The following is a 23,900-nucleotide window of genomic DNA, read 5'->3' on the forward strand; positions in this document are numbered from 1 at the left end:
TGGGACTCCAATCTCCCTATCTAATTTATTGAAAGCAATTACACGTCTGATTTGAGTATCTAAAAGAGGAAGAAAGAACTTGAGGTGTCCCCTTAGTTATAGGACAAAGCTGTGGTCCTCCAACACATGAGGAGGCTCCCGGGCTATCGGTGGAGGACCGGTTCAACTTAATCTCTCCTCCGATGCACACTTTAAATGCAAGCCAAAACCCTCTCCCACATCCATCCATCAGCTCGACAAAGGGGAGCAGCAGCATCTACAGAGAAGATCCAGATGGCAAACACCAAGGCCGTCGCCGTCGCTCTCCTCTGCGTGATGGTGCTCTCTGTCGCTGCCGTCGACGCCGTCTCCTACACGACGGTGGACAACTCGTGCTTCTGCTTCTGCATGATCGAGCGGTGCATGATCACCCCCGGCGCCACCAAAGAGGCCTGCGCCCCCCCCTGCGACGAAGGCTGCGTCAAGGCCGGCCTCCATGGCCGGATCGACGAACATGACTTCTGTGGGTACCGATGAGTTCACCGTGCCGGGTTGGAGGTTCAACCAAGCTGTTCCTTCTCTGATACCTTCATCATGTTACTGTGTTTGCCTCAACCTTGGCATTGCCACTTGTTGCCTCTGATTCTAGTGGATGTTCTTGTTGCTTATTAATATCATATTTCTTTTCTAAATTATGTCCGATTAAAAATTTATCAATGATTGAGTTTATACAATTATGCATCATATGTAATCTGTTTATATAACGCTATGATAAACCCATCCCGAACCAATACAACTATGGAAGGAGTAATCTAATAAATTACTTTTAACTCGTGATTGAATCAGAAATATTTGTGTCATGACTTGGCAGGGGTGCGCCAGGCCCGTGCAGTAGTGCAACGCATGGGCGACGCTCGAGGGCCCCGGCAGCAAGCTACCGTGGTAGGCCCTCCCCCACAAGAAATTAATTTAATATCATGGTGGGTCGATGACCCACGTATCAGATATTAAACTGATAAGAACAGATACTACACTTGATCTTAGCCAAAAGGCCGAGAAAGGTATGCTTTTGTAAGGAGCCATCGACCTCCTTTTATAGTCTCCTGTCTTGCTCTTCGTTCTGTTCCCAACGATGTGGGATAATGAAGACTGTGCTATCAGCATAATGAAACTCCAGGGACACCAGCAACTAGAGATGCTGAAGACTGCCTATACTTGGTGTCGGAGTTGGAGAGCATTGGATTATATTGTTGCTTAGCATTCTTTGGTGAGAGGTCCTTGATCTCTTGTTTGTGGTCTTATCATCTACTTCTGTCCATATCCTGTGAGCTTTGGATTGTTTTGTTGCATAGCATTTGTTGTGATACAACTTTGACCTTTTGCTTGTGACCTTGTCTTCTACCATTCCTGTCCAAAACGTGTCAACTCATTTTTTGGTTGTTTGATAAAACTACCCTTTTGAAGTTGAAGATTAATCAACTTCAAAAGATTGGTTGTTCTTCTTAATGTCCAATTAATCATTATTATGGAAGTTCATAATTTGTGGCAGCCAAATGACTCTTAGCAATTTTTTATTTGAAAGATTAGATGCTGAAATCTCCCTTTTTGTCTTTTGTGTTGAAGATTCATTTTCTTGACCTTAGACTTCATTAGTATAAAATGATTTTCCTGTTTTGTTCTTGATTACCGGTTTGCATTCAATAACCAATTAAATATTATCTTCTTTGATCTTGTAAGCTAATGTCATTCCTGTCTTATGTTTTTCCATGAGCAACAATATGCATTCTCTGAAATAATTGTGGAAATATGGTAAGTTAAAGTCATTTTCGAAAATATTAGCAAATCTTGGCCATTTTAACTTTAAATCTACTTATCTATTGGGTGAGATGGTATAAAGCCCAACTTAGGCATGAAAAAAGTGATATGACAAATGGCTTGAACAAAAATTGTGTAAAATGCCCAAAGAAGTTTAAATGGGCACATCGAAACAATTCTTTGATGCTGTATTATTATATTGGGACTATCTTAATTAATGCTCTTATTTTTCATGTACCAGCAGAAAGTACTCGATTAGTTTAAAGGTGTAATTGTGTGATCATGAGAGGTGAGCAATTTTAAAAAAATATTTTTTTTTTCAATTAAGATGGGATGACCTCTTGAATAAAAAAATGATCAATAATATTAAGGTATATTGTATCCTACGTAGATTGATAAATTTTTCAAAATATTGTTATACCATATCGATTGGGAAGTAACCTATTTTTGAACATTCATATTGGTGAACATGGGTGAAGTGAGACTTTTAACAGCCTTTATAGCTCACAATGCCTTCGCCTAAAAACTGCTGGCATTAACATTCCTCTATTGGTTGAGGTTCGGGATCATCAAGAAGTTGCATGCATCTAGTTATAGTTACTTTTATTGTGGAAAAGAGGCTTTCACGATGAGTAATTTTTGAAGGATGAATTTTGTAATTACACCCTTTTAAGGTTGTTCAAGTTGGATAAATTATGATAACACAGTATTTTGTATTTTTGTGATCCTGACAAGTGTGATTTAGTCTGATGTCTGATATTTTGTAAGTTTCTTGTTCCCCTCTTCTTTAGAAGCAAGAAGTCTCATCTCTGCTTTGACATAGTGGTTGTTTATTGGCGTGTGTATTGTTGGTATGCCTTAGGTTCTCTTAACTATATGCATGCTCCTAGTAACTTTATTTTAGCAGCTTGATTAAGCATGACCTGATGCCTTATTAATCGTGATTGAATCAGGAATATTTGTGATAAACCCATCCCGAACCAATACAAACCTTATAAATTACTTTTAACTCGTGATTGAATCAGGAATATTTGTGTCATGACTTGGCAGGGTTGCGCCAGGCCCGTGCAGTAGTGCAACGCATGGGCGACGCTCGAGGGCCCCGGCAGCAAGCTACCGTGGTGGGCTCTCCCCCACAAGAAATTAATTTAATATCATGGTGGATCGATGACCCACGTATCAGATATTAAACTGATAAGAACAGATACTACACTTGATCTTAGCCAAAAGGCCGAGAAAGGTATGATTTTGTAAGGAGCCATCGACCTCTTTTTATAGTCTCCTGTCTTGCTCTTCGTTCTGTTCCCAGCGATGTGGGACAACTCAAGCCTCACCACGACGAACAAAGCCAAAACCATCTTCTTGGTTTAGAAGAACGATGGGTTCCATACTGAAGATGATGATGGAATCCACGCCTTCATGGAAGTTGACTCCTTCAAAACTCTCTTCCTAAATCTGGACACCAGATAATTAGAGTGTGTCGCCATGAAGCTGTCAACACTGAGACTCCCTTTGAGGTCAGAACGATGTGTATGAATGAAAAACAAAAGAGACGAGCTTCAAGCTGTTAGGCGATGGTTCTCAATAGATTTCTGATCATCGAGTGAATAAGGCTGATCTATTATACCACTTAGACAAGCAATGAAGAGTGTCCCATCGAAAGAGCTTTATGCTCTGAGGTCCTATAGATGACGATTCAGCATCCAAGTGCGTGGAAACAGAATCAATCATGTTTGGTGTATATAGGTGAAACCAACGTGAATCAACTGGAAATGCAATAGCATATTTTGATTGCTTATCGATGAGCGTTCCATTCGGATCAAGAGAACTAACTGACAGAATTGTACTCACTGATCCACCGCTGCATATCCATGTAAACAAAAGACTTTTGAGAGGAGTTGTTGAGAGTCGTTGTACAAGCAGTTATGGAGGAGAATGAAGGAAGAAGACCAAATGACGAAACGTTCCACGCAGAGATGCCAGAGCAAGAACCGGTTTGCTTGCGGAAGAGTGGTGGTAGTGCCACCTCTCGCTTCCTCTCTCTATTTCAGACTCGGCGAATCACCACTAAACGAAGGATGCCACAGCTGCGGTGGATGCTCGCTCGGCCTTCGTCTTCCCCGCCTCGATCTGGGGAGCCAAGAATTAGCCTCTTGTTCTTCTCCGGAAGCCTAATTGTTGGAATAATTTTCTCAAAGAAAAGGGAGATCGAGAAGCGATGATAATTTCGACGAGAGAAAAAAACGAATTAAGAAGGATTAGGAGGACCTTTTTGTTCTTCTCGACGGGAGAAGTTGTCGCTTCATCAGGACCGGAAGATGAGGGGGAGGCGGTCGACTCTGACGGCTCCGGCTGAGTGGCGAACAAGAACGTCGGCGGAGAAGAGGATGGCGAGATCATGACGATCGGTTCAAGATGGGAAGCGAGTCGAGGGGAGAGACAGCGTACGAAGGGGGAGCCAGGAGTGCCGGGCGAGTTGCTGGAGGATGGGGATTGGGTGAGGGAGGAAGTGGTGGATGATGACGAGGAAGGGGAGGGGAGCGGGGAGGACAAGGAGAGGCGGTAGGCGGAAGGGAATGGAGAGGAGGAGCGGGGCGAAAGGTCGAAGCGAGAGAGGGAGGCGACGACGGCGTGAGGGGGAGGGGGAGAAGGCGGGGAGCGGGGAAGATCATAGACGAGGAGTTTCTTGCGGGAGCGGGTGGTGGGTCGAAGGCAGCGACGCTTGCGGATGCCGAAGCAGGGGCAGGGCCCGACGAAGGCGACGGCGGAACCCTCGATGCGTAGCTCCGGTGAGTAGAGTTGCGCCATCGTGGCTGCTTCCGGTGACATCTCGATGATTTCCATCGCTCAGTGTTTCTCGTTCTCTGTTCTTGAATGGATGATTTAACATGGAGGGCAAAGGCTTATAAAAGGAACATGGTATTCCGTACCCAAATATATACCCATCGACTTTAATCGTAGACAAAATAATACAGGCCAAGATTAACCAACCAGCCCTTGGTAAAGAATCAGACGGCGCAGTTTAACTCTTTAAAATTGCGAAGTAGGGCAATATTTAAATCAAGCTTTGATAGGGTGCGCCAGGCCCGTGCGGTAGTGCAAAGCATGGGCGACGCCCGAGAGCCGCGGCAGCAAGCTACCGTGGTGGGCCCTCTCCCACAATAAATTAATTTAATATCATAGTGGATCGATGACCCACGTATCAGATATTAAACTGATAAGAACAGATACTACACTTGATCTTAGCCAAAAGGCCGAGAAAGGTATGATTTGAAATGGAGAAATCGACCTCTTTTATAGTCTCCTCTCTTGCATGTCGCTCCGCTCCTAGCAATGTGGGACTAAAGATGCGTCTACATTTGGGCTCGTGATGACAGCACAACATCAAGAAAACACCACTAAAATCAGTTCAAAATTCCACTCGAAATATTAGAATTATATATGAGCTAAACAGTCTAAAAAGTATGACTTCTTTGTGTGGTAAAGCCATCATAACCAGTCGAATGCCATCAGAATAAGCCAACAAAACCTACCAAGTCAGCACTCGAATATCATAAGAATGTTCTTAGCTTCCCGATCGTGAAGTTGACTTAAAATTGTAGATAAATAGGTTTATTGATTGTATAAAACTACATTATTGTTGTGGACAGTGAGCTGAAAATAACAAAAGATTGGTTCTAAAAACGAGAAATGCATTTGCGTTTGTAAGTATCAACGGGGATTAAGAGAGTTTACTCGAAATCTAAGAAGGCGTAGACTAACCAACCAGCCCTTGGTAGAGAAGTAGGGGCAACATTTAAATCAAGCTTTGATAGGGTGCGCCGGGCCCATGGGGTAGTGCAACGCATGGGCGACGCGCGAGAGCCCCGGCAGCAAGCTACCGTGGTGGGCCCTCTCCCATAATAAATTAATTTAATATCATAGTGGATCGATGACCCACGTATCAGATATTAAACTGATAAGAACAGATACTACACTTGATCTTAGCCAAAAGGCCGAGAAAGGTATGATTTGAAATTAAGACATCGACCTCTTTTATAGTCTCCTCTCTTGCATTTCGCTCCGCTCCTAGCAATGTGGGACTAAAGATGCGCCTGCATTTGGGCTCGTGATGACAGCACAACATCAAGAAAACACCACTAAAATCAGTTCAAAATTCCACTCGAAATATTAGAACTATATAAGAGCTAAACAGTCTAAAAAGTATGACTTCTTTGTGCGGTAAAGCCATCATAACCAGTCGAATCCCATCAGAATAAGCCAACAAAACCTACCCAGTCAGCACTCTAATATCATAAGAATGTTCTTAGCTTCCCCGATCGTGAAGTTGACTTAAAATTGTAGATAAATAGGTTAATTGATTGTATAAAACTACATTATTGTTGTGGACAGTGAGCTGAAAATAACAAAAGATTGGTTCTAAAAACGAGAAATGCATTTGCGTTTGTAAGTATCAAACAGGGATTAAGAGAATTTACTCGAAATCGAAGAAAGCTTAGATTAACCAACCAGCCCTTGGTAGAGAATCAGACGGCCGCAGATTAATTCTTTAAAATTGCAAAGTAGGTGAACATTTAAATCAAGCTTTGATAGGGTGCGCCGGGCCCGTGCGGTAGTGCAACGCATGGGCGACGCGCGAGAGCCCCGGCAGCAAGCTACCGCGGTGGGTCCTCTCCCACAATAAATTAATTTAATATCATAGTGGATCGATGACCCACGTATCAGATATTAAACTGATAAGAACAGATACTACACTTGATCTTAGCCAAAAGGCCGAGAAAGGTATGATTTGAAATTAAGACATCGACCTCTTTTATAGTCTCCTCTCTTGCATTTCGCTCCGCTCCTAGCAATGTGGGACTAAAGATGCGCCTGCATTTGGGCTCGTGATGACAGCACAACATCAAGAAAACACCACTAAAATCAGTTCAAAATTCCACTCGAAATATTAGAACTATATAAGAGCTAAACAGTCTAAAAAGTATGACTTCTTTGTGCGGTAAAGCCATCATAACCAGTCGAATCCCATCAGAATAAGCCAAAAAAACCTACCCTGTCAGCACTCTAATATCATAAGAATGTTCTTAGCTTCCCCGATCGTGAAGTTGACTTAAAATTGTAGATAAATAGGTTAATTGATTGTATAAAACTACATTATTGTTGTGGACAGTGAGCTGAAAATAACAAAAGATTGGTTCTAAAAACGAGATATGCATTTGCGTTTGTAAGTATCAAACAGGGATTAAGAGAATTTACTCGAAATCTAAGAAAGCTTAGATTAACCAACCAGCCCTTGGTAGAGAATCAGACGGCCGCAGATTAATTCTTTAAAATTGCAAAGTAGGGGAACATTTAAATCAAGCTTTGATAGGGTGCGCCGGGCCCGTGCGGTAGTGCAACGCATGGGCGACGCGCGAGAGCCCCGGCAGCAAGCTACCGTTGTGGGCCCTCTCCCACAATAAATTAATTTAATATCATAGTGGATCGATGACCCACGTATCAGATATTAAACTGATAAGAACAGATACTACACTTGATCTTAGCCAAAAGGCCGAGAAAGGTATGATTTGAAATTAAGACATCGACCTCTTTTATAGTCTCCTCTCTTGCATGTCGCTCCGCTCCTAGCAATGTGGGACTAAAGATGCGCCTGCATTTGGGCTCGTTATGACAGCACAACATCAAAAAATCACCACTAAAATAAGTTCAAAATTCCACTCGAAATATTAGAACTATATAAGAGCTAAACAGTCTAAAAAAGTATGACTTCTTGTGCGGTAAAGCCATCATAACCAGTCGAATCCCATCAGAATAAGCCAACAAAACCTACCCAGTCAGCACTCTAATATCATAAGAATGTTCTTAGCTTCCCCAATCATGAAGTTGACTTAAAATTGTAGATAAATAGGTTTATTGATTGTATAAAACTACATTATTGTTGTGGACAGTGAGCTGAAAATAACAAAAGATTGGTTCTAAAAACACGAGAAATGCATTTGCGTTTGTAAGTATCAAACAGGGACTAAGAGAGTTTACTCGTAAAGAACCTTTAGTGCACAAATTAACTTGATTAAACACAGTGCCAGGGAAAGCTATTTAGTTGTTGTAGCCTGTGGTATGGTATAGACAGAAAGTATCATCGGATCTTTCACTTGATCCACCAAACCCAAACCACATACAAGATTGAATCAATTCTTCCAAGTTCAGAAGCTTATCCCCTCCATCAAGATTTCAGACATATGGCAATTACTGTGACGACTCGGATGCTTCCAGCAACGACTACTGAAGAGGCAAAGCATCATCTAGGAAGCCTTACAGCACACCTTACTCTTTGGAATCTCTTGCGCTGGGCCAGGGATGATGATCTTCTTTGCAGGCAGTGTCGGTGCACTGTTGTTGCTCTGAGGGTCAGAGGTCAGGCTCTTCTTGTTGACGATGTTGAAAATCTCAGTCAGCACAGTCTGGAAGGCGTTCTCCACATTGGTAGCATCTAGCGCTGATGTTTCCAGAAAGAAGAGGTTTTCTTTCTGAGCAAATTCCCGGGCATCTTCCATCGGTACAGCTCTCTGGTCCTCGAGATCAGTCTTGTTGCCAACTAACATGATCACAATGTTTTTGTCAGCATGGCTCCGCAGCTCCTCAAGCCACCGAGGAATGTGGTCAAAGCATTGACGTCTGGTGATATCGTAAACAATCAAGGCCCCAACTGCTCCTCTGTAGTATGCACTTGTGACAGCTCTATACCTGTACTAGGTAAAAATCGTCAGCAACGATTCATCACATCCAAAACAAGACGGCAAACACAAGAAGCCCCAAATCATCAGGTAATAAGTGACATTATCACAAGAATCATATAAGAAGTGAGTTCAGCAAGGTAACAAATAACTAACATAATAACACAGACATAACGATAGCAGGTCACAAGTAAAATACGAATCAGTTAGCTAATCACTGTCTAAAAACATGGGTATCAATATGATCATCATATGGAATTCAACAAGCATTAGGAGCCTTCATTATGCTGCAAAGAAACATGTAGCTCAGATGCAGAATAAAGTAAATTCCATGCATCAATACCTTTCTGTGAGGCGCACTTAACTGACAACCTTTCATGCCTCAGAAAGAGGAGACGGAGAGAACACATAATTTTAATATATTCTCTAGAGTTTTACCAATCTATTCCAATAGAGATACTTTAAGCATCACTGCTGTGCCACATCCATCTTTTTCAATATAATATTAATGCCAACATATGTTTCCTATTAATGAAATTTACATGGTTCAACTCCATGAAAAGGCACAGTAACTATTAAATATATACAAAATTAGATCAAAAGAAATTCAAGTTGTACTGAAACATGTATCTTGAATATAAATTTGTGTATCTAGCAACCAAACAGATTTCTGCAGCTGGTAGTATCATCTTATGTTTACATAGTTTTGATAAACAATATGTCTAGCTGCCGGACATATGAAGGTTGAATAACCGGTTAAGGAAGAAAATGTTGTTTGTATATCGGTAATTTTAGAAAAGGATGTAGACAAATTTTCATGTCAAATCCCATTTTGAAACATAGTGATCGACGGTGATGTACAAAATTTCTCTTTCAATTTACTAGTTTCACACATGCCAGCTAACATAGTCCAGTGCCAAATTATGGTCCTACAGAACATTGGTTGCATAATTGTCCGACCATATGCCACCATATGGTTTATAACTGGTTAAGGATGAGTTTAATAGTACCTTAATATGATGGCTCGTTGATCTTCATTCATTTAGTCTGAAAAGATTATTACTATTAAAATCGGATTCACATAGCAATTTGCCACAAAGTCAAACATTAATAAGGTTAATATTTAACATCTAGTCTTGCAGACAAAGCTAATTATAAGAAGGGCCTTTTTGGATGTCTAACACCAAGCACCAACACCTCATAGATGAGACAGCCAGTTGCAGTTCCATTTGAATAGTCTCAAAGTGGGAATGTCATCTGCTCTCAAAATTTCAGGAAGTAAATACACCTACAAGGTGATTTTTATGTCCAGAAAAATCATATCACTAGCTATGCCCTCAAGTTTTTCCTGGTGCCTCCCAAACTCCCTATCTAAGTCACTATTACCAAGAGGAAACACTTATGTCCAGTAAAAATTATCTCGCTAGAAGGAATACCACCACCCAGAGTTATAAACAGAACCTAAATATCTATGCTTTGCTACTTCGAACTGTGAGCAGAGTGATCGACTTCATATTCCATGTCAATTAGAAAACATCAAACAAGATTGATAAGGATAAGTAAAGTAGTGAAATAATCTTCAATCATCTGCTCTGTTCGAAGCACGGGCAAAGCAAAGAGATCTAAAGCTCTAACCATCAGCTGTTTAGAGCATGATCAGTCCCTCAACCACCACCACAAATGCAATGAGCACAACCAATTAAAACACAAGCATTCATCTCCACCGACATTTCATCAGCTAAACTCACAGATAGATCAGATCAATAGAGTTAAACCAACTCGAAGAAAAAGAAAGCATCCGCGCCTAAATCTGCCTTTCATATACTAAATAAGACGCTTAAGAATCAAGCATTAACACCAAAAAGCTAAATCACTACAACCCAACAAGAAACCGAATCACTCAAAGCAAAGTCACATGGATCAAAGCACTAAAGTCTGGAACCAATCAGATTCGTACCGGAACTCGTAGATCTAAAGAGCACAAGTAGAGGTTCGGAGTGAAAGAGGGTAAGTGCTTGGGGGGAGCAAAGTTGGCACCTCTCTTGGCCGGCGGTGTCCCAGATCTGGGCCTTGACGCTCTTGTGCTGGATGACGAGGGTTCGCGTCTGGAACTCCACTCCGATGGTGGCCTTGGAGTCGAGGCTAAACTCGTTCCGCGCGAACCGCGCCAGGATCTGCGATTTCCCCACCGCCGAGTCCCCGATCAGCACCACCTTGAACACATAGTCGATCTTGTCACTGCCTCCGCCCGCCATTCCCGCCAATGCTCCACCACCACCGACGCCGCGCTCGTCCTGCTCTCTTCCGTTCCGGTAGAAGAGTAGAGCACCCGGTCAGCTCACACGGTTGCGTCCGACGCCAGGCAGGACAGGGGTCAAAAGTCAGGATACTTTTTGCCGAGTCCGCTCACCAACTGTGAGCGGTGAGCAGCCGAGCACCTCCCCGATCGAGAGCAACACTTTACCTACCATTTATGTTGTTACCGGAACAACTACCTACCGAATTATTCGGCTTTTGCAAGCGGGGCCGACCATCGGTCTCGATACTTGGTACAATGTTGTGTAACATTGATGGGTAGGTTAAGCAATTTGGACATGCCATCACAATCCTGTCCGCCCGCCGTTCTCGAGATACGTAAACAAGTGGTCGGACATGGAGTTCATCAGCCACTGTGCGGGCGACCGCATATTATTTTCATGTACGCAATACGCCTGAATTAAAACAACAATATTTTTTAAAGATAATTAACCCTGAATTGCAAAAGAAAAAAACATTAAGATTTTTTTTTCTCTTCGTGTAAATAAAACATGATGTGTTAACACCAAATATATGAGCTATAAGAAATTATAATATTCATGTAAATTAAACAAATAACAATATATTTACGGAAAAAACCATAGTTATGTGGGAAAATAATTTCGGTGATCAGAATTGATGTGATTAAAAATAGCCCTATGTATCAACTAAAATATAAAGTGGAATTATAAATTTGGTTTTAAATTTTGAATCAGCCATTCAATCATCCATAATTTTTTTTGGTATTATAAAATATTTTATTTTCTCACGAAATTTTTAAATGACACTCGATCCACTATAGCATTCGATCTCATCACAATATTTGCAGTACGAGATGAGAGGGTCGGATAGTGGATGTCCTGTGTATACCTAATAAAAACTTCTCTAATGTTTAACTTAGTAAGAAGATTTTATCATGATGATAGCGTTATATATTCGGACGTTTCAAGATGGTCTCATAAGCATACATAGAGCACGTTTATAAAAGGAAAATTAATTCATAAAACTATTTTACAAAATAATCTAGGGGGCACATACGAAGCCATTTAGCATTACAATTACAGGTGATATAACAGGTATCACCCAGCATATAAGACGACGCCGCATAGCATAGAGCCACTCTAGAAAATTTGGAATGGTGCTATGCAACATAGATCTATGTAGCTCGGTCGGCACTCACACATGAATTATAAGTCTACTGCCCCAATGAGTCGATCGTGTATGATCGACCTTCGTTCGTAAGTATAAAAGTCGATTCCTTAATCAACGTTAGGGAAGACCTTGAACACTTTAATTTTATTTAACCTCACTTAACATTGACTTGATTTGAGGAACAAAGTCAGGAAACCCCCTCCCGGCTTTGGCCTTTATACAAGGATTTGGAGGAGAAGAAGAAGTAATCTGTCGAAGGAGAGATCACACTTGGGAGACAGAGTTTCGACGTGACATTGTTGTTCCTCAGCCATAGCCTCTGTGTGGGCAACTATCTGCATTTAGGATCGGATCAAATCATATTGATACCTCAATTACGATATAAGAATCCCCACAATACGTGACTGAATGAGCCCGGAATCATTTGTCACGAGGACAATGTTATTGATGCTGGCGCAATGTATCATATATATAAGAATCTAATTATATGATAACTAGATTTAAGAATTTATTTATATTAAACTCAATTAATCCTATGACACGTGTCACATGCAACCACCAAACATTTTATTACAAAACATAAAATAGAGAAGAGAAGGAAAACAAACTTGGTGAATTTAACTCATTAATATTTTCATCAACTATTGTTGCTCTTCATATATATATATATATATATATATATATATATATATATATATATATATATATATATATATATATATTCCAAAAAATAGAGAAAGCATGCTCACTGTCATGTTAGGAGGACCTGCAAAGAGAAAATGCTATTATCACGTTTTGTTTTAGTTATCTGTCTGTATTTTGTGTGTGTAGACTAAAGACAAAACTCGAGTATTAATAACTTTAAAAGAAAATTAATTGAGAAAAAAAACTGGCTGTTCTCTCTCATCCGTGTAGGTATTTTTGTTTGTTTAAGATACGTAAATTTTCGCTACCCAAAAATGTGATTTATTAACCTAATAAGTTTTATCGTTAACTTCGCATTATGTTGCCATAAAGGAAGATAAAAAAGATATATATTCCCATCAAGTAACGGCCGACACAGAAGAGTTCGTAACAGCGGTAGATGCGTCCGAGAATTGTAGCGGCCGTCATCATGACATCATTCTAAAAGCATAAAGTTTGTATGCGGGAGGGTAAACTGCGCATAAGAGGGCGATGGAGCCGTCAGAAACATGAGCGAGCCGCGCAGCGTAGGGGGCGCGACGATGGACGAGGAGGAGCACGAGGTTTACGGAGGAGAGATCCCCGACGAGGCCGACATGGACGCCGATGTCGACATGGCCCTCCCCAACGAGAACGCCGCCAAGGTAATTCTCTCTCCGGTCACCCCTTTCCCTTCTAGGAACCCGCGGAACCCTAACCCTAAATTCTTAACCCTGTCGGTTCGGATCAGTTGCAGGAGCTGGACGAGATGAAAAGGCGACTCAAGGAGATGGAGGATGAGGCTGCTGCCCTCCGCGAGATACAAGCGAAGGTCGAGAAAGAGATGGGCGCCGTCCAAGGTCCGATCTCCTCCTCCCCCTTCTCCATCTCTATGGTCTCATCCCGTTTTCCTTGATATGGTGAACCGACGCTTCTGATTTGTCTTTTTAGTTATGAGATGTTTGATCGATATCATTCTAGAGCGTGATCGGTGCATCAGTGTATGAAAATGCTCTTATGTTGTAGGGAAGTGTTATGAGAAGATGTCGGTGACGTTTTGGTACGTCTAAGTTAGTAACATGAGGTTGATGAGTTTGGTCATGAGTGGTCAAAGGGGATCCTCAGTAACTGTACTAAGAGCGAGTTTTTATATATGATGTAGAGGGATAGCAGAGGGGCGGAATATTCTGTGGGGAGGTATAGCTCTTAATCGCGTCCCTCAGCCTATATTTGTCCTTTTGTTAACATAGATGGCAATAGAGGATGCAGCCCACAACTGTCTGCTTTGGACTCGTGTCCACATGGATAGACCGGTGGGGGGTAATTTTTGTCTCTTTCTTCCGGTTTGGATCTCACGTGATGGTGATTGATCGACGATATCTTTCATATCAGAAAGTTATGAGATGGGGGTAGGAGTTTCATTAGTTCTTTAGTTGAGCCATAGGGTTTTGACCCATCTCCCTTTATCGATGATTTGGTGCTTCTGGTTTGTTGATTTAGTTGTGGGATGTTCTCTTGATGTTATTATCAAGCGTAATTGATGCATCAGGATGGGAATTCAATGTCCATGATGGAATCTCATTTGTTTTACTGTACCTATTAGTTTACAACTTGCCTATGAAAATTCATGCACAGTCCATTTAGTATAATAGTTGCAAATATCATGGCAAATGATTTGATTTCGAGGTTTAGTGTGTTGTGAATTAATTCCTTAAGTTTAGTATACTATGGTTACTCGTGGTGAACAATTTCTTGGTTCACTTTTCATGCATAATATTGAGATTCATATCACATTGAACCTAATGCCTAAGCCAAGTTATAAAAGCAAGCGCAATAAGCATTTATACCAATTCACTTCATCCTCTACTTCCTTACCTGAACTATTCAGGACATCACATTGGTAGTGTGACAGTGTCACAGCGCAGATGATGTTGATACTGATTAGCAGTTTGTTTGTTTATTGTATTGTTGTGCTGGGTTTTGCAAATTGACATTGCTTTCATTGTTTCCAGTAAGTTTGATATTAAAAACTTTATGCATGGGTATAATGAAAAGGCATTCTGAGTTATTTCCTCTTTATAATAGTTCCATCATGTATTTATTAATCTTCATTCTGGAATATGTGTAGAATCGTCTAGTGCTGCAGCAACTCAAGCAAGCAAGGAGGAGGTTGATGCACGCTCAGTATTTGTTGGCAATGTGAGTTGCGTAATTTCACTATTTTGTGGTTCTGTTGAACTAATATGTACTCATGCATCTCTCCTAGAATGGTTATGAATGCAATCTCGTGTGTTGTGTACCTTTTTATTTTGGGTATTTGCCCATTGTTGACTCAATTAATACATGTTATGGATTTTGTGGCACCTTTTGATGCTTTAGTTAGGCTCTAGAGCCGTATCCACCTCACATATTTTTAAACCTGACCCGAGTTTGGCAAAACCGAAACCGGTCAACGGTTCTGAATCGGAATCAGGATTGGGTGGTTTGGTTCCCCCCTTTGAATCAGATCCCACAATTCCGGATCGGTTTCGAATTTGGGTGAAGAAAAAGGGAAATAGTCACATGACGTAGCGAGAGTCAATGGTCAATTTGACCATTGCAATGATGATCAAAAGACTATTCTGCCCCTTCCAATGGCTTAATAAAAGGTTAATTGAAATGACATTTTGGGGAATTAAAATTATAAAATTTGAATTTTTAAAGGATTGTTTTGTCCTTTCCAACAACTAAATAATGACTAAGAAATTATGAAAAATCTATAAATATCCTCCTCTATTTCATTCTTCTGTATACCAAATTAATACCAATCTCTTTACTCTCTAGTGCTCTCTTATTGCAATAAAAATCTCTCTAATGCTCTCTAATTGCAATATGACAATCTCTCTATTGTGCTTTAATTGCAATAGCAATCTCTTTAATGCTCTCTAATCGCAATGTGGTAAGTGAAAGTTCAATGCCTCCCAACTTTAACAAGCACCCAGCCATGGTACGAATTTAAGGAAGTCAACATTTCCGCATAGAGAAAGAAGATATTACAAAGATCCATTTCAAGAAATAAGAAATTTTGATGGTTCATTTCCGGAAATTTATAACTATTGCTCTCAAAAGTATTAAATTAAAGAAGGATGTGAATATGAGACGTTTAGGAAGCACATTGACAAATTCCAATGTCAAATTGTCAAATACACAATTATTTTTTAAAATCCAAAATTTGCATTATGTTTTTAAATTTCTCAAAATGCTTCAATTAATCATTTATTAAGTTGTTGGATGAGGCATAATGGTGTTTTTACCATTATTGCAACGGTAAAGATGGCTGTTGGATCTGTGTTTCCTTTTCTTTCACCTGGTTCAGAACTGTGGAGCCATCTAAACATTTCCCGTTTTGGTTTCCATTGGTTTGGGTTCAAACCGATTGTCATCTGGTCTAATCTCAAGGCCACTAGTTATTGGCCATTTTAATTTGGGGACAATATTGAGGGAAAATTAAGCAAACTTTTGAAGTAAATTACACATAGTCTCCAGTATTGAATTGGGTTGGCCTCACTCATGATTTAAATAATATAAGGTGGCTGATGTATTGGTAATGCTTTGAGTATTTGCAATTTGTCAGTGCATTATGTTTAATCACAGATGAGATATTTTGAGGCATAAATGTTCGAAAGCTTATTATAGAGATAATGACTACCATCTAAATCTAAATTTTCAGCAATCAAAGATACACTATTCCAATGCCCCTTAGGCAGTTGATAATCTAAAACACTATTGTAAGTAAGATAAATAAATCACAATCTAAATATCTTCTGAGAATGGATAACTATCTGATGTCTGCCTTTGAGGTAGGTTCCTTTCTCGTGGAGCTGCTGATCACTTGAAAATGTCAATTTGGTGTTCAATTTTGACTCCACAGATTTATCCCAAGCAAATAATATTAATTAAAATATAATGTATATTGTCATAAGATAAACTAATGCTTCAGTGGTTTCTGTCATACCAACTCTATATACGTGACGTTTGGGCTTGTGACACAAGGTGGCTTTTGAAAGGTTGTCGACAGTCATTGTGGTTGCTGTAGTTCCTTTTTGGACATGGACCTAGAATATGTTAGAAATCTTGGATGATTTCTTAAACTGTTCTGGTATTCATGGCATTCTAGATATTGATGTTTGCTCCTATGCAACCAATGGGTATACATCAGATTTCGGAATTTTCTTGATGTGATTCATCTATTTCTTTTGCTTCCATTCTGGCCAAGTTGAATATATTTATATTTAATCTTTGATACTATGTTATACTTTGAATGTGATAGTATTTTTGTCGGTTTATTTTGTCTTTACTTTCAAATTTAGACTCAAAAGTTGGTTGAAGGAAATATCTTTCAATGCTTTGATCGTTTGTGGTCTTCTTTTTCTAATAGTTTGAGTTGTGTCTGTTGCTTTTTCTTCCTTATTTTGGGTTTATCTTTTGATGAAATTATCTAACAATGATGGCCGCAGGTACACTCTTCAGTATTATGAGGTCTCTGTTTACCCACGATAATGGGGTGTCAGGAAGCTCTGACTTGCAATGAGTTTGTAGTTGAAATAAAAGAGGAAAATTTCTTTCTGTTATAACTAAGATTCAAGAGACAAAAAAAAGTGTGATCAAAATAGCATGGGAGAGAAGTGTTCTATGATGTTATAACTAAGATAGTAGACACGAGAAAAAAAAAGTAAAGTTTAGTCAAAAGAGCATGGGAAAGGTTAAAAAAAGTGGAAGAAGGAAAAAAAGTAAAGAAAAAATATAGTGGAGAATGCTTGATTTATGCAACTCTGTAGATCTTATGTGCAAAAAAAAACAAGAAAGAAAAGGTGTAGATATAGTTATTCATCTTGAAGAACGAAATCTGACAAAGAATTGAAGGAGTTGATGGTTTGAAGTTAGGCAATGGGACAGGTGGTGTGAAGTCCATTGTGCTATCAGCATAATGAAACTCCAGGGACACCAGCAACTAGAGATGCTGAAGACTGCCTATACTTGGTGTCGGAGTTGGAGAGCATTGGATTATATTGTTGCTTAGCATTCTTTGGTGAGGGGTCCTTGATCTCTTGTTTGTGGTCTTATCATCTACTTCTGTCCATATCCTGTGAGCTTTGGATTGTTTTTTTGCATAGCATTTGTTGTGATACAACTTTGACCTTTTGCTTGTGACCTTGTCTTCTACCATTCCTGTCCAAATCGTGTCAACTCATTTTTTAGTTGTTTGATAAAACAACCCTTTTGAAGTTGAACTTATAATTCACCGAGTCATTTGGACCTCTATGTATCGGAGAAATTATTTCTTTTTTCAAAGGGTACAAATTGGATTTGCATCAGATACTGAGGTTGAGAATTAGGGAGCTGAATATTCGTTATGTTCTTCTTAATGTCCAATTAATCATTATTATGGAAGTTCATAATTTTTGGCAGCCAAATGACTCTTAGCAATTTTTTATTTGAAAGATTAGATGCTGAAATCTCCCTTTTTGTCTTTTGTGTTGCAGATTCATTTTCTTGACCTTAGACTTCATTAGTATAAAATGATTTTCCTGTTTTGTTCTTGATTACCAGCTTGCATGCAATAACCAATTAAATATTATCTTCTTTGATCTTGTAAGCTAATGTCATTCCTGTCTTATGTTTTTCCATGAGCAACAATATGCATTCTCTGAAATAATTGTGGAAATATGGTAAGTTAAAGTCATTTTCGAAAATATCAGCAAATCTTGGCCATTTTAACTTTAAATCTACTGATCTATTGGGTGAGAAGGTATATAGCCCAACTTAGGCATGAAAAAAGTGATATGACAAATGGTTTGAACAAAAATTGTGTAAAATGCCCAAAGAAGTTTAAATGGGCACATTGAAACAATTTTTTGATGCTGTATTATTATATTGGGACTATCTTAATTAATGCTCTTATTTTTCATGTACCAGCAGAAAGTACTCGATTAATTTAAAGGTGTAATTGTGTGATCATGAGAGGTGAGCAATTTTTTTTAAATTTTTTTTTTTCAATTAAGATGGGATGACCTCTTGAATAAAAAAAAATGATCAATAATATTAAGGTATATTGTATCCTACGTAGATTGATAAATTTTTCAAAATATTGTTATGCCATATCGATTGGGAAGTAACCTATTTTTGAACATGCATATTGGAGAACATGGGTGAAGTGAGACTTTTAACAACCTTTATAGCTCACAATGCCTTCGCCTAAAACTGCTGGCTTTAACATTCCTCTATTGGTTGAGGTTTGGGATCATCAAGAAGTTGCATGTTACTAGTTATAGTTACTTTTATTGTGGAAAAGAGGCTTTCACGATGAGTAATTTTTGAAGGATGAATTTTGTAATTACACCCTTTTAAGGTTGTTCAAGTTGGATAAATTATGATAACACAGTATTTTGTATTTTTGTGATCCTGACAAGTGTCATTTAGTCTGATGTCTGTTCTTTTGTAAGTTTCTTGTTCCCCTCTTCTTTAGAAGCAAGAAGTCTCATCTCTGCTTTGACATAGTGGTTGTTTATTGGCGTGTGTATTGTTGGTATGCCTTAGGTTCTCTTAACTATATGCATGCTCCTAGTAACTTTATTGTAGCAGCTTGATTAAGCATGACCTGATGCCTTATTATTTGCCTGCACATACCAATTGTGTCTATGAATCAAAAGGTGGATTATGCTTGTACACCTGAAGAAGTCCAGCAGCATTTCCAGTCATGTGGAACAGTCAACAGGGTCACTATTCTGACAGACAAATTTGGTCAGCCAAAGGGTTTTGCTTACGTTGAATTCGTGGAAGTTGAGGCTGTTCAGGAGGCTCTTCAGTTGAACGAATCCGAACTACATGGGCGTCAAATAAAAGTTTGTTTAGTCTTGATCTCATGTTTTTAACTACTACTTTCGAACCATTGGAATTTGGAAATAAAAATATTTCAGTTTTTTTAATGAAAGGGATGCCTCATTGCAGGTAGCGGCTAAACGTACCAATGTCCCTGGAATGAAGCAGTTCCGTCCAAGGCGGTTCAATTCATATGCAGGATCTCCATATAGGAGGCCATTCATGCCACCATACTTTGCTTCCCCATATGGCTATGGGTTAGTATATATATATGTATATTTTTTTACTGGCCTTGCAGTATTGTTGTGACACAAGTTATTTCAGAGAGAATGCCATTGACAAACTCTTAAAATGTCTCTGCAGGAAGAGCCCCAGATTCAGAAGGCCAATGCGCTATAGGCCTTATTTATGATTAGCTGATAAGAGACCCTTGTTAGCCTTTAAGTTTGTGTGCCAAACTTTACTGAACTGGTGTGATATCTTGCCAGTACTTGTATGACATTTTATGATCAAAGTGTTCCTAACAAAGACATTGAAAAGAAGTTTGGACCATGTAATTTTTTGCTTGCTAATTTCTGTACTTGGGTCAGTCTTGCCACCATCGATGTGTCAGACCATTGTTTTTGGTTTTTCCTTTTACTTGTGTTGCCTGCTTTGTCTTTCATGCTTGCTGGACAATTCGCATTAAGATTGGTAACTTGCAGCTTCTTTTAATTCTATATATGTGAAATCCTCGCATGGTGGCTCTGTTCATCTTTATTTGCTGCAGTAGCTTCCCGAGTTGATCAAGCTTGAAACGTACCCAGCCATCCACTGTCAGATCCCTTTCTTGACGGGTTGACTTTGAGAATCGCAAGTTAGACCAAGCCTTTCGATATTCTGATCAAGCACAATTTCTAAGTTGAGACTGACCTGTGGATGCTCCATAAACAGTTTATATTAGGACGAACTATATTGAGATTTGTCTAACTTGGAGAGATAAGCCTGTCCACGATGCTGAAACGTCATAATGGAAGTGAAGACCCAACAGGAGAACTTTCTCTTTCCTGAAGTCTTCCCCCTCCGCCACTCCCTCTCGTGTGCATGGATCCGGTCGGCCCCAAGGCACTTCGTCTGTCGGTGGGGGGGAGTTCTACTCCTCCACGTCCACGATCAGGTACAAAAACCCTGGGTTGGTTGTTTCGTGTTCTCAGCCGGTGGCACTGGCGTGTTGCCGGCAGAGCATGGTAGAGCTCGGCCCTTTTTTTCTTTTTCTCCTCATTTTTCGAATCCTTATAAATAAAGGAGGTAAGAAGATACTAATTTACCAGTTTAACAGTGGATTTTTTGTCCGTTGCTTCAATCACTGCATCATTTGCGTCATTGTCTTGTACGTGCTTAGGACCTCCTTGAGGAGGCAAAGAGATTCTGGTACGTGGAATCTCGGGGCTTCTCTATACCGCCTCAGCGCCTTGCAACATGCGGCAGCATTTGCTCGGTGCACTTCGAAGAAGGCGAAGAAGTAAGGAGGCTGAGGTGCGGCCATCTTTACCACACCGTCTGCATCCGCCGGTGGTGGGAGGTCGCCAGGAGTTGCCTCACACGTAGGGACGGGCACCTCCTTGCGACCTCCCACCACCGGCGGATGTAAAGTTGGCCGCACCTCAGCCTCCTTATTTCCTCGCCTTCTTCGAAGTGCACCAAACAAATGATGCGCATGTTATAACGCGCTGAAGTGGTACAGAGAACCGCCGGGACTCCTTATATCCTTATTTCCTCGCCTCGTGAAAGAGGCCCTAAGCACGTACAATACAATGATGCTGACGATTGTAATAGAATGATACAATACATTTGCGGGTCCAAAGAGCGGAATATTGATCACTAGAAGTAAAACACATCAATTAAGTATTCAAATAAAATATTAATATTAGGATCTCCACATCATCAAATATATTATTCGATAGAAAATATCAAAATAAAGGATTCAGATCCTTACCTTTTCCTTTCGCAAGTGTTACCTTAAAATCACCTTCTTCTCTTTTTTTTGGCCACACTCTCAATCATGATTAGCTAGGAGGATGGATGTATATTTATATATGAAGGAAAGCGATCCCTTAAAGATCTCTCTTCTAATATGCATTACCTTTCCTAAAGATCTCCATGTGATTCTCTCTAATTTAAATGTATTACACTAAATCTTCTAAAGATTTTCTCATGATCATAAATTATACATCTATGGACGAACAAAAGATAGGTTTATCGACCCTTAAATAGGAGAGAAGAGAGGTTTTTCTACTTAAGAAATGAAATCAATCATAATAATTTTAAAATTATTATTTAATTAAATAATTTAATCTAATATTTAATTAGATATTTTATTAAAAATCTCTGGACTATTGGCCTTTTATAGGATGTCGTCGTTCATATTTAATTTTACTTGGGAAACCCTTTTTTTACTTAGAACAAAAATGCCTTTACACTTTTACTTAAATATCATTATTTTGTTGATATATTCTATTCAAAAAATCTTTACTTTTGATAATTAATCATCATAAAATCTTTAAAAAAAAGAAAAAAATGGTACTAATAATCTTAGAATCATATCATAGTGATTCTATGAAACTTTGAGTTGGTTTAGTGGAGGTTGTCGAAGTTACACTTAGAAATTTAACTAAGTTACACTCGACGATAATATTAGTTTTTCAAAGTCTTAAGTTTCGATAATTAACTATTATTATTTTTAAAAAATATATATATAATAATTATTTTATAATTATGTCTTAATAATTCTATGAAAGTTTGGATTGGTTTAGTAGAAGTTGATTAGGTTACCCTTGAAATTGAATTAAGTTATACTCGATAATAAAATCTATTTTTTTTTTAATTTTAATAATTAATTATTATAAAATAAATTAGATAATTTGGTGGAAGTTTGAGTTGGTTTATGGAAGTTAATTAAGTTAGACTCAAAATTGAACTAATTTACACTCGGTCACAAAACATATTCAACAAATCTCTAATTTTAATAATTAATTATCATAAAATCTTAAAAATAATGCTAATCATATTAAAAGATGTCCTAGTGGTTTTGTGAAAGTTTATGTTGGTTTAGTAGAAGCTGATAAACTCTCAAAATTGATTATTGGTTCAAAAAATCTTAAAATTTAATAATAAACTATTATAAATGCTCAATTATAAAAGGAGTTTTGTCGGACGTGGCTCTAATATAGTTTTACAAGGTCTTGGATTCGTAGCTCTCACTCTTGAATACGTTCGCCTATGACATATTCAAGAAAAGATCATCATTAGATTCGAGTCACATTTAAGATCATCATGAATGCTTTAGGAGAATCTTATTAAACTTTCTCGATGCAATCAAGATGGAACAAATTTTCCCATTGGGGATCTAAACCCAATCTTCACTTTCAAATGCCTGAATCCATAGTGTTTCGTTGACTGATGTAATTATAAACCACCCATTAATCACTCCACAGTTGAATCCCCTCTAGCCAACCATCATAGTTGCCACAGAAGCCTTCAACAAATTGATTCAAACAAGTGTAAGTGTGAGCAGGAGTGGCACGTATGTTCATCTCGAACTTACCACATACGGTGCAACTTGCACATTAAGGACCCAAATCCCAAGTCGTGTCATCTTCTCCGGCACCATCTCCTGGTATCATGCTAAATCACACCCACTCCAAAATGAAACATCACGAGGAGCGTCATCACCACCTTGTCCATTTGAGTCTCGATGAGAATACATATGTTGGAGGCATTTACCTTTCTTTAACATATTTTATAATTCTCGCAGAATTGAGGATTATTTACAGAAAAATTCCAAAGATATGGTACTCCGCCAGTGGCTACTGTCGGGCCACGCGAACACGCCGCTCCCCTTCGGCATGACATTCTCCCACTTGCATCCGTACTCGTGCTCTCGGTCGGCGACACAAGAGCCGGTGAAGCATTCCATCCGGTCGGAACGGAGCTCGCCCCCGAAGCTCGCGTTGGAGGGCAACGAGAACTTTCCCTTTCCGGAAGCCTTCCCCCTCGTGCATGCACCGGTCGGCCCGACGTGTTGCCGAAGAGCCTACAGAGTTCGACCCTTTTTGTCTTTTTCTCCTATTTTTTGAATCCTTACAAATAAAGGAGGTAAGAAGATACTAATTTACCAGTTTAACAATGAATTTGTCCGTTGTTTCGATCATCTGCATCATTTGTATCATTGTGTAGTTCGTGCTTAGGGCCTCCTTAACGAGGCAAAGAGATCTGCTCCGTGGAGTCCCGGCGGTTCAATATACCGCCTCAGCGCCTTCCAACATGTGCGTGCTCCGTGTGGTGCACTTCGAAGAAGGCAAAGAAGTAAGAGGCTGAGGTGCGGCCATCTTTACCACACCGTCTGCATCCGCCGGTGATGGGAGA

General features: G+C 39.4%; 3 protein-coding genes and 6 non-coding genes across 10 annotated transcripts; 1 reads left to right on the forward strand and 8 right to left on the reverse strand.

The window, feature by feature from the left end:
- Positions 1-847: 847 nt before the first annotated feature.
- LOC135639367 (U2 spliceosomal RNA) lies at positions 848-1,044 on the reverse strand. The gene has a single exon (XR_010496906.1). It is a non-coding gene; the product is annotated as a U2 spliceosomal RNA (small nuclear RNA).
- Positions 1,045-2,841: 1,797 nt separating this feature from the next.
- Positions 2,842-3,038, reverse strand: LOC135639381 (U2 spliceosomal RNA). Its single transcript, XR_010496915.1, has one exon. It is a non-coding gene; the product is annotated as a U2 spliceosomal RNA (small nuclear RNA).
- Positions 3,039-3,556: 518 nt separating this feature from the next.
- LOC135637772 (early nodulin-20-like) lies at positions 3,557-5,032 on the reverse strand. 2 transcript variants are annotated; one of them, XM_065150555.1, is made up of 2 exons: positions 4,063-5,032; positions 3,557-3,924 (listed from the first exon to the last, which is right to left on the reverse strand). In XM_065150555.1, the coding sequence occupies exons 1-2, from the start codon at positions 4,636-4,638 to the stop codon at positions 3,862-3,864; spliced, it is 639 nt and encodes a 212-aa protein (XP_065006627.1). In that variant the 5' UTR covers positions 4,639-5,032; the 3' UTR covers positions 3,557-3,861. The 2 variants fall into 2 exon arrangements, with proteins under 2 accessions (XP_065006627.1, XP_065006622.1); XM_065150550.1 differs by having other exon boundaries at positions 3,557-3,965.
- Positions 4,865-5,061, reverse strand: LOC135639377 (U2 spliceosomal RNA). Its single transcript, XR_010496914.1, has one exon. It is a non-coding gene; the product is annotated as a U2 spliceosomal RNA (small nuclear RNA).
- A 544-nt stretch (positions 5,062-5,605) lies between these two features.
- LOC135639361 (U2 spliceosomal RNA) lies at positions 5,606-5,802 on the reverse strand. Its single transcript, XR_010496904.1, has one exon. It is a non-coding gene; the product is annotated as a U2 spliceosomal RNA (small nuclear RNA).
- A 581-nt stretch (positions 5,803-6,383) lies between these two features.
- LOC135639370 (U2 spliceosomal RNA) lies at positions 6,384-6,580 on the reverse strand. The gene has a single exon (XR_010496907.1). It is a non-coding gene; the product is annotated as a U2 spliceosomal RNA (small nuclear RNA).
- A 581-nt stretch (positions 6,581-7,161) lies between these two features.
- Positions 7,162-7,358, reverse strand: LOC135639356 (U2 spliceosomal RNA). Its single transcript, XR_010496902.1, has one exon. It is a non-coding gene; the product is annotated as a U2 spliceosomal RNA (small nuclear RNA).
- A 445-nt stretch (positions 7,359-7,803) lies between these two features.
- LOC103979209 (ras-related protein Rab11D) lies at positions 7,804-10,959 on the reverse strand. The gene is made up of 2 exons (XM_009395274.3): positions 10,566-10,959; positions 7,804-8,538 (listed from the first exon to the last, which is right to left on the reverse strand). The coding sequence occupies exons 1-2, from the start codon at positions 10,781-10,783 to the stop codon at positions 8,097-8,099; spliced, it is 660 nt and encodes a 219-aa protein (XP_009393549.2). The 5' UTR covers positions 10,784-10,959; the 3' UTR covers positions 7,804-8,096.
- A 2,187-nt stretch (positions 10,960-13,146) lies between these two features.
- On the forward strand, positions 13,147-20,097 carry LOC103979208 (polyadenylate-binding protein 2). The gene is made up of 6 exons (XM_009395273.3): positions 13,147-13,303; positions 13,390-13,498; positions 14,767-14,837; positions 19,328-19,519; positions 19,626-19,753; positions 19,860-20,097. Exons 1-6 carry the CDS (start codon positions 13,169-13,171, stop codon positions 19,906-19,908), a joined length of 684 nt encoding a protein of 227 aa, XP_009393548.2. The 5' UTR covers positions 13,147-13,168; the 3' UTR covers positions 19,909-20,097.
- The last annotated feature ends 3,803 nt before the right edge of the window (positions 20,098-23,900 follow it).

The sequence above is a fragment of the Musa acuminata genome, chromosome BXJ1-3 (genome assembly GCF_036884655.1).
Source record: "Musa acuminata AAA Group cultivar baxijiao chromosome BXJ1-3, Cavendish_Baxijiao_AAA, whole genome shotgun sequence".
NCBI lineage: Eukaryota > Viridiplantae > Streptophyta > Magnoliopsida > Zingiberales > Musaceae > Musa > Musa acuminata.